Source organism: Rhineura floridana, chromosome 22, assembly GCF_030035675.1.
Source record: "Rhineura floridana isolate rRhiFlo1 chromosome 22, rRhiFlo1.hap2, whole genome shotgun sequence".
In the NCBI taxonomy this organism is placed as follows: Eukaryota; Metazoa; Chordata; class Lepidosauria; order Squamata; family Rhineuridae; genus Rhineura; species Rhineura floridana.
This window is the reverse complement of record NC_084501.1, coordinates 17188000-17202742: the sequence shown is the minus strand read 5'-3', so window position 1 is coordinate 17202742 and position 14743 is coordinate 17188000. Positions and strand designations below refer to the sequence as shown.

General features: G+C 51.3%; 1 protein-coding gene across 8 annotated transcripts in view; it reads left to right on the top strand.

Moving 5' to 3' along the window:
* The first annotated feature begins 227 nt into the window (after positions 1-227).
* The window catches only part of TPM3 (tropomyosin 3), a 56594-nt gene continuing 42078 nt past the window's right edge, over positions 228-14743 (top strand). For 2 of the 8 annotated variants that reach the window (XM_061606197.1, XM_061606196.1), the window contains exon 1: positions 10437-10635. In XM_061606197.1, the coding sequence (XP_061462181.1) occupies positions 10504-10635 (132 nt within the window). In that variant the 5' untranslated portion in view covers positions 10437-10503. Of the gene's footprint in view, positions 459-2249; positions 2376-10434; positions 10636-14743 lie in introns of those variants that run through there. The other 6 variants (XM_061606194.1, XM_061606193.1, XM_061606192.1 and 3 more) reach the window with 6 other exon arrangements.

The following is a 14743-nucleotide window of genomic DNA, read 5'->3' as shown; positions in this document are numbered from 1 at the left end:
CAAAGCAGTATCCCTACCCAGCCCTGCATCTCCTTCGCCACTTTGGGGGTTTCTATAAGTGGCGCCCAGCTGTTCCCCCGGGGAGGCCAAATATGGCCACAGCTCATCACGGAGCAAAAAATAAAATGAAGGAGCCTCCCCCATAGGCCATTGTACCAGGACCACGTAGGGACCTGTTGGGCAGCCCCCTCCAGAAAGCCACAGCCCCTGAGCCAGCTGGCAAGGGTGGCCGGCTATAAAGGCCGGAGGGGCAGAGAGGCGAGGGTGCAGCTGACTCCTGAGGCAGAACTCCGCACAGCCGGCTCTCCCCCTTCGGTTGGGTATTTCTCACACCGCCTGCAGCCATGGAGGCCATCAAGAAGAAAATGCAGATGCTCAAGCTGGATAAGGAGAACGCCCTGGACCGGGCAGAACAGGCCGAGACGGAGCAAAAGCATGCCGAGGAGAGGAGCAAGCAGGTAGGGCGCTGGGCAGCCGGGGTCCGCTCGGGTTCAGAGTGGCAGAGGAGAGGCATCTGTGGTAGCTTTCCAAGCCTATCCGCACCGAGAACCAACCTGGTGTGCTTGGGGCTCTCCTGTGGGGAGTCTTGGGTTCCAGTTCTGCCTCACCCACGATGCTCGCTGGATGGCGTTGAGCCTGTCAATGTCTCTCCCCCCGCTGCCCCTACCTTGTCCTGCCTTGCTGGGATGTTGTGCGGGAAAAGCTTGTGCCCATGAGGGTGGGGTCCTCTGCGTGCTGCCCCCGGGCATCTCGAAGGAAAGATGGAAATCTTTTTAAAATGTGATAAATCCTGGGCTTTTTCCTGTGTTGGTGGTGCTGCTCAGAGCAGACCCATTGAAACGAATGGTCGTAGTTAACTTGAGCTCGTTCATTTTAATCTGCTGTATGTAGAATTTAGTTGGGATTCCCCCTAAGAACTCTTCCCTCATGTGACCTTCAAAGCTAAAGTTTGGAATGAAAAATAGCTGCAGGGAGCCCTCGTCACTTGGTGGCAAGGGAGGCACCCTCTGTGTATGCTCAGAGCCCTTTGACTCATAGGCCATACAACCTAGGGCTGAATGGGGCCTAGCTGTGGTCAACCATGGTGTGGATCAAACCTCCAAACTCACCTTCACCCCCTCCCCGGTGTGTGTTTGATGAGTAGGGCAGGGAGAGGGAAAGCATGATGGAGGGCATGAAGAATCTCAGATTGACTTGGCTCCATTCCGCAAAGAGCTCCAGTTCCACATTCCCAACGGCTGACAAAGTCTTGGCAAACAAACGCAGGAGGAGCTCAGTGCTGCTGTCGCCCCTGCTCAGGATGGCTCCAGGTTGACTAAAGAGCTAACAAAAGAGGTAGAGGAAGGGGACATGTGAGGCTGGCGTATTATATACTGTTATTTCCAGACAGGCATCAGATCTCCGGTCGCCCCGTCTCACACAAAGCAGCACAAAGGAGTGGCTTTTGGTGGGGAGGGAGGGCTAAGAGAAAGGAACCCCACTTGATCAGTCTCAAGCACCTGCCCTCCCCCTCTCGCAGCAGCCAATTAGAGGCCAAGGGGAAGCCCACGAGCAGGGCGTGAGGGGCAAGAGCCCCTCCCAATGGTTTGTTCTCAGTATCATGGATGCAGAGGTAGACTGCCACTGCACGTGGAGGTTCTGTTCCTAACTAGCATAGCTGAGGAGAAGAGCTCTAGTTTTATCTAGCCACACTGGAGGCATTTGAGACGCAGCTGGACAGCCACCTGTCAAGGTTGCTTTAATAATGGATTCCTGCATTGAGCAGGGGGTTGGACTCGATGGCCTTATAGGGCCTCTTCCAACTCTATGATTCTCAGGAATTCTAGAAGACAGTGGCTATTATAATTATTATTATTTGGGTGAAGGGTGGGCTATTTAATAATAATTATTATTAATAATAATAATAACAACAATAAAATAGCCCACCCTTCACCAATAGGTCTCCGGGCAGGTTACAAAATCTAATCTTGAGCTCCTTGCAGGAAAGGTTGGGTTATAAATCTAATAATAATAATAATAAAAGATAAATATACAAGTCTCTTCCTATGGGTGTCAGTTTTGTTTTGGTTTAAATACATCTCGTGTTTTTGTGTTGTTAACTTTTTTGTTTTTGCTGTTTTTATTGCACATTGCCTTGAGAAGATTGAAGGTGATGAAATTATTATTATTATTATTATTGTTATTATGCCTCAGCCAGACTGCGGACACATGGTCACTCCCACTCCTCTCTCTCATCTCTTATTTTGCAGCTGGAAGATGAATTGGCTGCCATGCAGAAGAAGCTGAAGGGGACGGAGGATGAACTGGATAAATATTCAGAGGCTCTCAAAGACGCACAGGAGAAGCTCGAGCTGGCAGAGAAGAAGGCGGCCGACGTACGTATGGGCCTCGGCAGGGGCGGCTGGTGCCCGCTGGGACTGGTGGGGCGGAAGGCAGGGAGCCCAACAGGAGTTGGAGCTGGAGCCAATGACAGGTGGGGCCAGAGCTCACGAGACGCGGGACCAACTCATTCTAGTCTTGCCTCTGTCTTCTTCCTCCCTGCTGAGTTCTACAAAGGCAACTCAGAGACCAAGGGGCTGGTGGGGCGGAAGGCAGGGAGCCCAACAGTAGGTGGAGCCTGAGCCAATGATGGGCATAGCCAACAAATCAGAGTTTTGTGTCTGTCCTCCTCCCTGCTGAGTCCTACAAGGAGCAGCCACAAGAGACTAAGGAGGAGGTGGAAAGTGACAGCCAGTGCCACCCCCTGGACTGGTTATAAGTAAGAAGGTGTGTGTGGGGGGGAGCTGGCTGAGGGCAGAGTGAAGTTGGTGGGGCAGTGCTGCATTTGCCCTAATAGACCAGCCCTCTTGGGGGAACGCCTAGGGCAAATGCACTCAACACGCACATCCACAAAGCATGGACGCCAGAGGCCATTTTTCACCAAGCTCAGTCACATGGACACGCCGTGTCACTAGGGTGCCCCTGTGCCCCACTTTGCAGAGGACAGACTTCTATTTGGAGGTGTTCTCTTTGAAGGTCCCAAGTGGTGGTGATGGGGGGAGAAATTTGATTCAGTTCACACTGAAAGGTGAACCTGCCTCATTCACATTTTCCGAAACTACAGTACGCAAAGCAAAACACAGCCGTCTTTTGAAACTTGTACTGCCCCCAGCCAAGTCCTGTGGACAAGAAAATCGCACATAGTGGGCTGAATATAAATGTGTTAGCAAAGACAACATGGAGAAATGCACTCTGTTCAGGAAAAGGCCGTTGCAAAAATGTGTCTGTTAGGAGAAACTCAAAACTAAAATGCTGATGAATTTGCATAAGGTGTTTTTTTAAAAAAAAAGAAAATTCAAATTGATGTAGAAATGCGGAGAAGTGAACTTAAGACTGGGGAGGAAATGAGAAATTGCAAGAAAAGAAAATGGACAGAACTGCCCACCCCTATCCCTAGAACGTGCCCCAGAATCCTTTGTGGCACGTGGGCACTCCATGGCAGACGCCCAGCAGTCTTCGCAGTGGACGTCAACATGGAAAGGGACCCTTATGGGGAGAAACCACATAGCCCCAGGGTGCAAAAAGAGCTGCCAAGGAGATACCCCCCCCCCAGTTTCCTGACCACTTGGCAGGAAAGCGTGGGGAGCGAAAGTTGAGGAAAAGGAAACACTCAGGTTCTGAAAATAACCTTATCTTTTCCAGCAAACGTTGCGGTTAGGCTCACCAAACCGCTTCAGACTTTTGCACAATGCCAACCGCTGTCCAGAGAGCCAGCTCTAACCAACTAATTCTGGCTGGGTCTTTCCCCAGCAATATGTACGCTTAAAAACTCCCAACACAGTTGCACAGTTCCCCATAGTGCTCAGTTTCACACTGGGAACATCATGATGAGCATTGTCGGTAGCCTGCTTGCCTGTGGCGACGAAGGAGATATGCCAGGCAACCAAGCAGGCAAGTGTTTGTAAAGGCTGCAAGAGAGTTGTTCTTGTTTCCTTTTAGGACTGGGGTGGAAATCTCAGGCCCGAGGCCAAATGTAGCCCTCCAGGCTTCTCTGTATAGCCCTTGGGACTCTCCTCCCCAAGCCAGCTTCTCTCCCTCCTTAAGTGCTTTTGCCTGCCTGCAATGTGCCCTTGAGCTGCGATAATGCTTCCTGGAATGGAGAGGCATATGTCTGTGGGTAGCATTAGCATACTGTCAAAACCAAAAGTGCAGGGTCCCTTCACGACAATCATGCCACACCATGCCCTCATAGCCACGCCCCCTTTCCCCCATCTCCCTTGCTCTCTCTGTCCTCTCGCAAGTTCACACTCCATTACAACAGACGTCCCTAGGAGCCAATCAGCATGAAAGGGGAGCCTGTGTGTTAGCTACTGAGAAGAGTCTTCTCAGTGGCTGAATTACCTCCTTTCACTCTGACTGGCTCCAATCAGCACAAAAGGGCAAAAGCTCTTCTCAGTGACTAACACACTCTCCCTTCATGCTGATTGGCTCATACATAGCCAATCTGGCTGGGACCCTACTCTCAAAAAAAGTAAGGGGGTAGATGACCCTCCACAACACCGGACAACTGCACCCCTGGTGGGTAGAAACCTCTGACTTTTGCGTGGCTGGCCTGCACAAAGTCTATCGCACAGACTCTCCACCTGTTCATCCGCTCGCTTCAAGGAGCCCAACCACATCTGGAGGGCGCCGGCATTGGGGAAGGCTGCTCTGCGCTCTTCCTTTCCCGTCACCTCTGTCCTAGATGAAGGGGAAGGGCCCTAGCTCAGTGGCGGAGCATCTGCCTTGCACACAGAAGGTCCCCGGTGCAATCCCCCACATCTCCTGCTAGGGAAAAGGCTCCTGTCTGAAACCCTGGACAGCCCCTGCCAGCCAGAGTAGGGAACACAGAGCTAGGGTCTGACTCGCTACAAGGCAGTGTCCAATGTTCCTAAATGTTTTATGGGGAAGGGCAGTAGCTCTGCGGTGGAGCGCCTGCCTTGCGTGCAGAAGGTCCGGGGTGCAATCCCTGAGGTCTCCAGACAGGGCTAGGAAACCCTGGCAGCCCCTGCCAGTCTGTACACCAGGGGCAGGGGACCTCAGCCCCGGAGGCCGAATGCGGCCCCTCAGACCTCTCTGTCTGGCCCTCAAAACTCTCCTTAGGTCATGCCCTCTTGCTTGGCCTGCTTCACATCCACCTCGCGTGTGTATTTTTTTTTTTTTTTTTTTGCCCAGCCTGGATGTGCATCCTTGAGAGCTCCGGTCCTGCCTCTCACTCGCCTGGATGGACGACAGAGAGGGGGCACGTGGGAGAGCGTGTAGCAACTACCCTGCTGCACAAAAGGAAAAGCCGCCTTCGCTGTCTGCTTTTGCCTGTTGCTCCACCTGTCACTGGCATGTGGCCCCTGGAAGGTTGCCCAGAGAAAGGAATGTGGCCCTCGGGCTGAAAAAGGTTTCCCCGCCCCTTCTGTGGCCATTCATTCATTGGCGATCACTCGTGGCCGAGTAAGATTGTCTTCCAAGATAAGGCCTTTAACGGTGGGTCCGTAAATGACTGTGGAGGCTGATTCTGGATCCACACAGCCTCCCACAGTGAAGACATCGGTTTCCAGATGGAAGATGGTCACGATGAGGATTTGCTTGACGTGCCTTCTGCTTGGCTCGTTTGTCCCGTTCGCCCTGTACTCGTGCTTCTTCATAGTCCATAGCACCTTTGATAATAGCTGACCTCTATTTGGGACGTTCATGGGCCAAGACTTCCCAGTTCTTGATGCTCATGTTGCATTTTTTAGATTCACTTTAAGAACTTCTTTAAGCCTCTTTTGCTGTCTGCCAAAATTCCATTTTCCATCCTTAAGTTGGGAGTAAAGTAGCTGCTTTGGAAGACAGTGATCAGGCATTCGAACAACAACGCTGGTCCAGCGAAGTTAATGTTGAACGATCATTGTTTCAACACTGGTAGTAAGCTGGAGAGACCAACGGCCTAAGTTGGCATAAGGCAGCTTTCCATACGATGAAAGTTGAACACAGAACGTTGCTTAAACTGCTCCCTCCCCCAAGCGCTGTTTGAAGTCGCCAATAATTCTCCTTAAAAGTGGATTCTCTCGCTTGCAGCATAATTGGAAGCCCAGAGCAGTCGCTGCCGAAGGAAACTCTGAGTCACTTGCGCCCGGGATGGAGTTTCATCCAAAATCTGCCCAAAAGATTGACAGCCCAGAGTTTGAGATAAGTGGAAACCTAACCGGCTCTCTCCTGTAATGAATGGGGATGGCCTGGAGGAGCTGGCAGTGTGTCATATTGTTGGTGACCAGTCTCTAGGCAAACAATGGCGTAGAGTTTCTCCCGGAGCAATGGTGGCTCCATCCGTCAACCAGCCAAGGGCTGTCAGCGCCTTGCGCAGCTGCTGCCTGGCATTCGGAGAGGATTATCTGTACAGATTTATCGCCCCGGGGAAAAAATATTTGATGGACGAGCTTTCACCACCTCCTGCTGCCTCCCCTTTCCCATGCAGGATCCTGCTCGAGGGAACGTAAGAAGAGCCTGGCTGCTAGATCAGGCCGATGACCCATCTAGTTCAGCATCTTGTTCTCGTAGTGGCAACCAGACGTCCCAATGGGAAGCCCGCAAGGAGAACCCGAGTGCAACAGCAACTCTCCTCACTTGCAATGCCTGGCAACTGGGATTCAGAGGGATACTGCCTCCGACAGGCGACAGACAGCTCAGCTATAGCGTTCTTCTCCAGGGATTTGCCTAATCCTCTTTTAAAGTTGTCCAAGTGGGTGGCAGATGGAGGCATCGGCCTGGGGCAAACTTGAGACAGGGTGGTGGTGTAGTTGTGCTTTATATCAGGGTGAACTTTTCGTGTTTTTTCCCCAGCCTGAGGGCTTTATCAGTTGTCGCTACCCCGAGATTACCATGTTATTCCCATCTGGCAGGCAGCACTTGAATTACACACTGCAATGAAAGTGGGACAACCTCCCCACTTCACCTCGGAACATTTGTTGTCTAAAAAGTTGCAGAATTTCAGGGGGAGGATGCCACGGGGCATGGAAACGAAGCAGTATGTCCTCCCCAAAACTTTTGCAGGCCCAAACCGTATTGAAAATAGGATTACGTGTAACTGTCCCAATACCGTCGTGAACACAAATAATCATGAATGCACCATAAAAAAAGGACGTCTGGAGGGTCCCACAGATAATTTATCCCCCCCCCATCTTGATTCGGTTAGGTTGAGTTCCATTTGCAGCAGCATCAATGGCTTCTTTGCCATGCACCTTCCCAACAGATGCCTTCCCCCATGCACCCAGCAGAGGGGGCCAGAGAAACATCCCTTTCTCCAGAGTTATTGAGGAAACGGTCCTTCAATCCCATTGGCAGCCCAGGAATTTAAATGTGTGTGGGGTGTTTGCTGGAGATCTGTACAGTGCTGGCTGGCTGTCAACACAGGGAGGAAGGCCCTGGGAGAAATATTAGCTTGAGCAGTTCCATCACTTAGATGCCCCACTGCAGGCTCCAGGAGGGCGAGAGTAATCTCAGAAGCCGGCCTCCATGCCAAGGAATGCGCTGCGCTCCTTCAGTGCTAATTGCAAAGTCAGGATTGGTATGCTGACCCCACGGGAAGGAATGGAATAAGGAGTGACAGATGCTACAAAGGCTTTGCAGGAGGCATTCAAGAAACTTCCTCCAACTTACTCCAGATGGCCACTCCTCACCCCCCCCCAGCCAATTTACAGCCATAGTGCTAAATTGGGGCACAGTGGGGGGGATAAAGGGAAGATACCTCAAGGAAAGAAAAATTATGTGCCACCCATAACATATCCCTGCAGGCCATATCCTTTTCAAAAAGAAAATCAGAATTCTGCACCAGTAATACACGTTCTGCAACAGCAGCTGAATTCTGCAACCTGGATACATTATGCACATGAAGGTGATTTGTACAATGTCTCAGATTCAGCAAGTTTTTCTTGATAATGCATCCATTTCCTCCAGCCCCCTGCTTTTTTTAGTCAGGGGGACGTTGCAAGGAGCTACTTGAAGCTTGGTCCTTTGATCTCTGGGAATCTTTTTCAGCATCTCTGAAGCCACCACTTTTGCAAACAGATCTTCACACAACAGCAAGGACTAGCAACTTTTTTTCTTTTAGAGCTGAGATTCCCAGGAAGCTGAATCTTGCCCCTCCACTGTCGGAGGCAGTATGCCTCTGAATCCCAGCTGCTGGTATCACATGCGGGGAGAGTTGCTGTTGCATTCAGGTCCTGCTTGCAGGATTCCCACTGTGGCATCTGGTTGGCCACTGTGAGAACAGGATGCTGGACTAGATGGACTTTTGGCCAGACCCAGCAGGGCTCATGTTCTTGCTGTTGAAATATAGCATTTTGCTGGCTTTTCTGCCCCCTGGCAGAACGGCGGCATCAATGAAATCCTGGGAATAAACTCCATTTGGAGTAACAGCAATGGGCAGGAGGCCAAGTATGGTCCCTACAACACTTCTGGGTGCAAAGACCTCAGGATCAGTGTGCCTACCACATGGAAAAAAACCCTCTCAGCATTCTCCTAATGTGCCCATTGGCATGTAAGGAACTGTGATGAAAGCCGACAGAAGACATGCTTTCTTCTCCCATAACATTAGAGCATGGAAGTCACCCAATGACATTGATGGGCAGCAGATTTAGAATTAACTTATGGAATACACGCCCACAGTATTTGGTAACGGCCGTTGGCTTAAAGAGGGGATTTGGCACTTTGATGCAGTAGGTTCCAGGTTCAATTCCCAGCATCTTTGGGAAAAACTCCCCATCTGAAATCCCAAAAAGCCAGACGGAGTCAGTGTAAGACCACTTCTGTGTTCTTTCCTAGGATGTGTCCCTGGACAGACATTTGGTCTGCTCCATCAGAACCCGTTATGTTAATGTTCTTGTTTTGCAATTCCTTTCCCTTCCTCAATTTATCAAATCGGGATTTTCAATGGGGAGAGTAATCCGACTCTCGTTTTGAGTTATCCCTGGGGATTTTACTCCCCGTTTAACTTCAGCCAAGTGCATCACTTCTGTAACTCTCACACAGAGAGTGCGGTGGGATTAAGCCTGCGTGGTTCCTCTTTGCAGAGACGAAAACTATCCTTATTGCTTCATGCTCAGGAAAGGGCTGTGGAGTTTGATAAAGACACTCTGCCCAACTCTTTCTTAGGACAGATGTAGTTATGTTGCGCTCAGAAACTGGCCGCACGGTCTGTCTCAAGCGCTCCAAGGGACACAGCCGAGCTTTTGAGACACCAACCCCACCATCACCACCTCATTCCTTAAATGTGAGTCCCACAATAACTCCTGCAGCAAACCATCAGGAAATTGGAGCCTCAGATCTTCCATCGATCAGGAAAGGGGGCAGGCTTGTGAGAGGGCTGTGTGTGTCTGTGTGTGCTCAAAGCAAGATCTCAGTGGAATGGAATGTTTCTGCAGCCTTGCCCCAGATGCTGTTTTGCAAAGGTTAAGTTTTGTTCCCTTGTGCCCATATATGTACCTAGCTTCTGGCCTAGGTTCTTAACTTCTCCGGTTTTTTTATGGTACAGATCTGCCAACGTGTGTGTGTGTGTGGGGATGAGAAATGACAGAGGAATTTGCAAGGCCCAAAAGCTTGGATTTGTGTGTGTGTGTGTGTGATGGTCATACAGGAGTTTAAGGATTGTGGTTTGGAAGGATGGTTGGTGAGGTTTAGTGTGGGGATGGGGGTGTAGAACCATTGCCAGCCTAAAAGTTTGGGGGGCATCCAAAAAGTGATGGGGGGAGATTTTTCCCTGTGAGAATTAAAAAAAAATTGGGTGGAGAATTTTTTTAGGGGGGTGCCCCCCCCTGGCCTCTGCCCACCTATAGGCCTGTGAGGGAGTACTTTGATGCAGTTTGCAATTATATTTCAGTGGGGCTTTCCTCAGAAGGAAGCACTCATACAACTTCAAAAGCGCCAGATCCTTTAGATGTATTTCTTTTGATGCAAACCCCACAGATTTCAGTGGGGACAGCTTCCCTCACAAAGCATGCACAGAACGGCATCTTTCAAGGAGGCCAGTCGTTTAGGACCACTGGCAGTAAACCCCAACCAGTCTAGTCGGGCCTCCTCGCGAGTAAATCGCACACAGGCCCGGGGAGCCTCTTCACCATGCACCCTAGGCGAGCCCCAATGGATTCCAGGGGTCTGCTCGCTCATTCCTCCGGGCCAAGAGACTCCTTCCTCTCTGGGCCTTTTTCTCCGCCCTTCCCTTTGTGGCGAAGGCGGGCGTGGCGTGGCGGCGGGAAGGAGTCCCGAAGAGGAGAAGGAGGATGTTGCGGCCTACTCCCACTACCATGGCAACCCCGCCAGGGAAGTAGAGTGAGCGGGAGCGGGCCCTGCCCTCATCCGGGGTTTCGGCGCGGCGTGACGTCGGCGGGAGGGCGGGGAGAGCCTCCCTCTCTCCCTCCCCTGGTATTTCAGGGCGGGGCGCGGGGGTTGTCGGGAGCGGCGGGGCGGACGGAGTAGAGAGTAGGGGCCGGGCGGGCAGAGGAGAAGTCTGTGGTCATGGCCGGGGCAACGACCATCGAGGCGGTGAAGCGCAAGATCCAGGTGTTGCAGCAGCACGCCGACGAGGCCGACGAGCGAGCCGAGAGGCTGCAGCGGGAGGCGGAGGCCGAGCGCCGCGCCCGGGAACAGGTGAGGACCCTTGAAGCGCGAGGTGGGCAGGTCGCCGCCGTTTCCTCCTAAGGGAGGGAGAGAAAAATTGGGCTTTTGCAGCAGCTGCCGCCGCCGCCCAGAATCCTCTGCGCTTGGCTGGAGTGGCTCTCCAAAGCCTCAAGTAGAGGAGAGGATTCTCTTCTCTCCCTCTCCGGCACCTTTGCTGTTCAGGCTGTAAGGAGAGCCCTGCCTGGATCGGCTCAGAGGCCCACTTAGCCTAGAATCCTGGGTGGTGGCCTATGCTACTCGGAGAAGTCCCACTGAAATTAATAGGCATGGCTAGCTTGGGTCCGTTCATTGCAGTGGGTTGGGTGCTTTTCATTTCGGTGGGGTAATGCAGAGTAGAACTTGGTTGTATCCAGTGAAGGTCTACTCAGTGTGGACCCATTGAAATGGATGAACCAAAAGGCGGACGTATCTGTTGACGTAGGTAGGTCTGTGCAGCCCCTGGTTCCGCCAGGGGCCACCAGGGAGCATGTAAGTGGGGCTTGAGTGCCACAAAGCTTGTCTGTCTGGTGTGGTTCTCTGAGGTAGGTTGCCCTTTATACATGGGTGCTCCATTTCTCAGGGACATAGGAATCTGCTGTATGTTGAGTCGGCTGATTGGTCTCAGAGCTTGGAAAAGTTACTTTTTTGAACTACAACTCCCATCAGCCCAATCCAGTGGCCATGCTGGCTGGGGCTGATGGGAGTTGTAGTTTAAAAAAGTAACTTTTCCAAGCTCTGAAATTTGGTCTGTCTAGCTAAGGATTGTCTGTCCTGACTGGCGGCGACTCTCTGGGATTTCAGGCAGGGAGTCTTTTTCCCAGCCCTACCTGCGGACTCCAGGGATTGAACCTGGGGCATTCTCCATGCGGAGCTGATGCTCTACCAATGAGCTATGGGCCCTTTCAATAAGAAGAGCCCTTAAGGGTTGGGCCAAGGTTCTGTTTAGCCCTGCAGTGCTTTACCAGATGCCTTTTGGGAAGCTCACATGGACTAGTAGCTATTGATAGCCTAATCCTTCATGAACCTGTCTAGTCCTCTTTTTAGCGCTAGCCAAGTAGGTGGCCATTGTGGCATCCTGGGGAAGCAAATTCCATGGCCCTGAGTGAAGGCATCCTTCCTTTGTCTGCCTTGGATTTCCTTTGTCTGATGCCCTCACCCCAGATTCTAGCGCTAGGGGAAAAGGAGGAAACCCTCTTCACTTTTTCCATATTGTGCATATAAGTGCCATGTCCCTTTCCTTGCTTGCCTTTCAAAGCCCCAAAGGCTGTCATCTCCGCGGCCTAGGCAGGAAATGGATGTGGAACTTGGCATACTTGGTGAAACCACAGGCAGAGCCCTTGCTGGATCACAGCAAATAGAGCTCATCAATCCAGCGTGCCTCGAAACATGGGAGGCTTCTTTTTAGTTCTTGGGGCTGTGAGCTGTGCAACTCCAGAGTAGCCCCGCTGGATCGGGCGGGAAGGTTCATCTAGTCTAGCATCCGAAGAGTGGTCCAGATCTCTACTCGGGTGCTTCTAGAAGCCTGCCGGCACCGAGGAAAATGATGCATGCTTACCCCACCCTGAACATTAGAAAGCCAGTGACAACAGTGATCGCATTCTTAATCATTTTGGTTCTTGAGAACACAAGGTGTGCTGTGCCTGATCAGACCAAGGTCCACCTGAGAAGGTCACCAACGAGGATGGAAGGCGATGACCTGCTCCTGTTGCTCATTTTCAATATTTTTTGGTGTTTGGAGGTAGACTGCTTCTGAGCCTGGAGGCTCTGTTCTCAGCTGTTGTGCCTCCTGATATAAGAAGGCACCTGCCGGGTTAGACCAAGGGCCCGTCTTGTCCACCATCCGTTTTGCTGCAGTTGTGCTGGGTAGATGCCTCTGGGAAACTCATAAAAGGCAACTGCCTTTCCTTGTGTCTTGTTCTTGGCATCTGATATTCAGGGGTAGACTGCCCCTGAATTTGGGGATTCTAATTAGCTGTCAGGCTTGAAGGCAGCTGCCCTCCCCTGATTTCCTTTCCCTGGTGCTCTAAAGTCTACCATCCATGAATGTGAAGATAAGGGCATCAGAGGAAGCCTGGCAGGTCAGAGCAAAGGCCTGCCTCATCTAGCATCCTGTTGCGCCGGAGTAGCCAACGAGATGCTCTTAGGAAGCCCGGAAGCAGGCCATGAGTGCAATAGCCCCCCTCCCAAAAAAAACCTTTTGAAACTGTCATGACTCATGCTGTTTGATTAGGACATGAAGGTGTCTAACCCTCCCCTCCCTTCTTAAAAAAAAAAAAGCTAGTGCCTTGCATTGTGTATTCTTGTGAATTCCATGTGTTAATTATACGCTGTGCAAAAATAAGAGGGCTGTACAATACCTAGGTTGATCTAGCTCAGGAAAGGGGCTGAGCGCCCTGGGTCAGACTGGCAGAGCAGCCCTAGGGAGAGGATTCTGTGTGAACGTCAGCCTTTGTCGTCACTGAGCGTAAGGGTGGGCCTGCAGGGTGGCGGCAGAGCGCCTCCTCTGCGAGCAGAAGGTCCGAGATTGGATCCTTGGGGTTTCCGGTTGAAAAGGGCGAGGCAGCAAGGGATGGGGAAGACTCTCACTGCCGGAGACCCCCTGATGGCTGTTGCAAGTCAGCATAGACAGGCCTGCGCTCCATATAAGGCAGAGATGTTGAATCAGTAACATAACGTCATCCGCCCTTATTTTGGGGTTGCTGAATAGGCAGCAGGGCAGGTATGGGGCACCTCAGGCCTCTCTGTATGGACTTTGGGTCTCTGCCATGCCACACCCTTCACAAGCTGTCCTCTGTGCCCTCTCTTACTGCTTTTGCCTAGCAAGAATATGCCCTGGAAGGTTAACTTCTTAACGTGCCCGGATGGAGAGAGAAATTCAGTTTGGGTCTGGAAAACTTCAGATTTTGTGTAGCTGGATTGTTGCTTTGCCTGCTTTTGCCTCTTGCCCCATCCACCACCAGCTTGGGGTCCCTGGCAAGCTTATCTATGAGAGAATGTGCCCCCCCCCGGGCTCAACAATGTTTCCCCCACCCTGGCAGTAGGAAGTTGATGGGACCAGATGTTCTAACCTCAGTGGGATGTCGGTTTGGTGGGGAGAGGACAGCGGGAAGAATCCTGGGTGGATGATGTTGCTGGGTGTGTGTCTGTGTGTGCCGAGTAGTTCATGGGTGTATCCAGTGCGAACTCATAGTCTGGAGACTCATAGAAATGATCAGCATGATCTGTTTAGTTAATTTCAATGGGTCTACTCTAGAGCTTAGTGGGACACCACTCTATTTATATATATAAAAATTATATGCTCTCTTTCTAGTGCTTAAATGCACCACTCAAGGCAGCTATTGGTAATTAAGACCAATCATAAAAGGCAATAAAGCGCCCTCCCTACATGTTTAGCAGATAGAACAGAGGCATTGGATAGAGAGAACTTCTGCATCTGATAAACATCTGCTCAAACAGGAAGTTTTTTTTAAAAAAAATGGTTTTATTAAGTAATGAGCACCACGCAAATATGAATGTTAAAAATACAGACCGGGGAGGTGCAAGTCGCTGCTGAGAGGCTTACCCAGGAATTCTGAGCAATAGTCTTTTTAAGTTGCGTATTAATGCTTGTTTTCTCCATCCAGACTTTTGTGCAATCAATCGATCACCAGCCAGCTTGGGGTGGGGTGGGGTTGTAGTGAAAAGTATTTGTGAAGCCCAGGGAGGGGCTTCCGGATGGCATGATTCGAGTGGGTGGGATGTAATCCTCCAGAGGAGCTGTCCCTTTGTGCACCTCATCTTCATATCCGTTGTAATCGGAGAAAGGCCTTGTCCCAGCCTTGGGAGTTAGGCCGAGGGGTTGCTTGGCTTGAGTGTTTTTTTTTTTTAAAAAAGGCGTTTCCCAGAAAGCCAGCTCCGAGAGGGTTCTCTTGGCTGCAGGAGTGTGGCTCTTGCTCTGCCTGCTCAGGAAATGAGGCAGCGGTTTAGGGTGAGGGAAGCCGGCTGTGCCCACGGATAGGCGGAGACGCATTTCCTGGAGGGAACTGTGATGGAGGAAAGCTGGGCAGTGTGCTGGTTCTTGCAGAACAGAGGGTGGCCAGCGAATAGCTTTGCCCCCTCG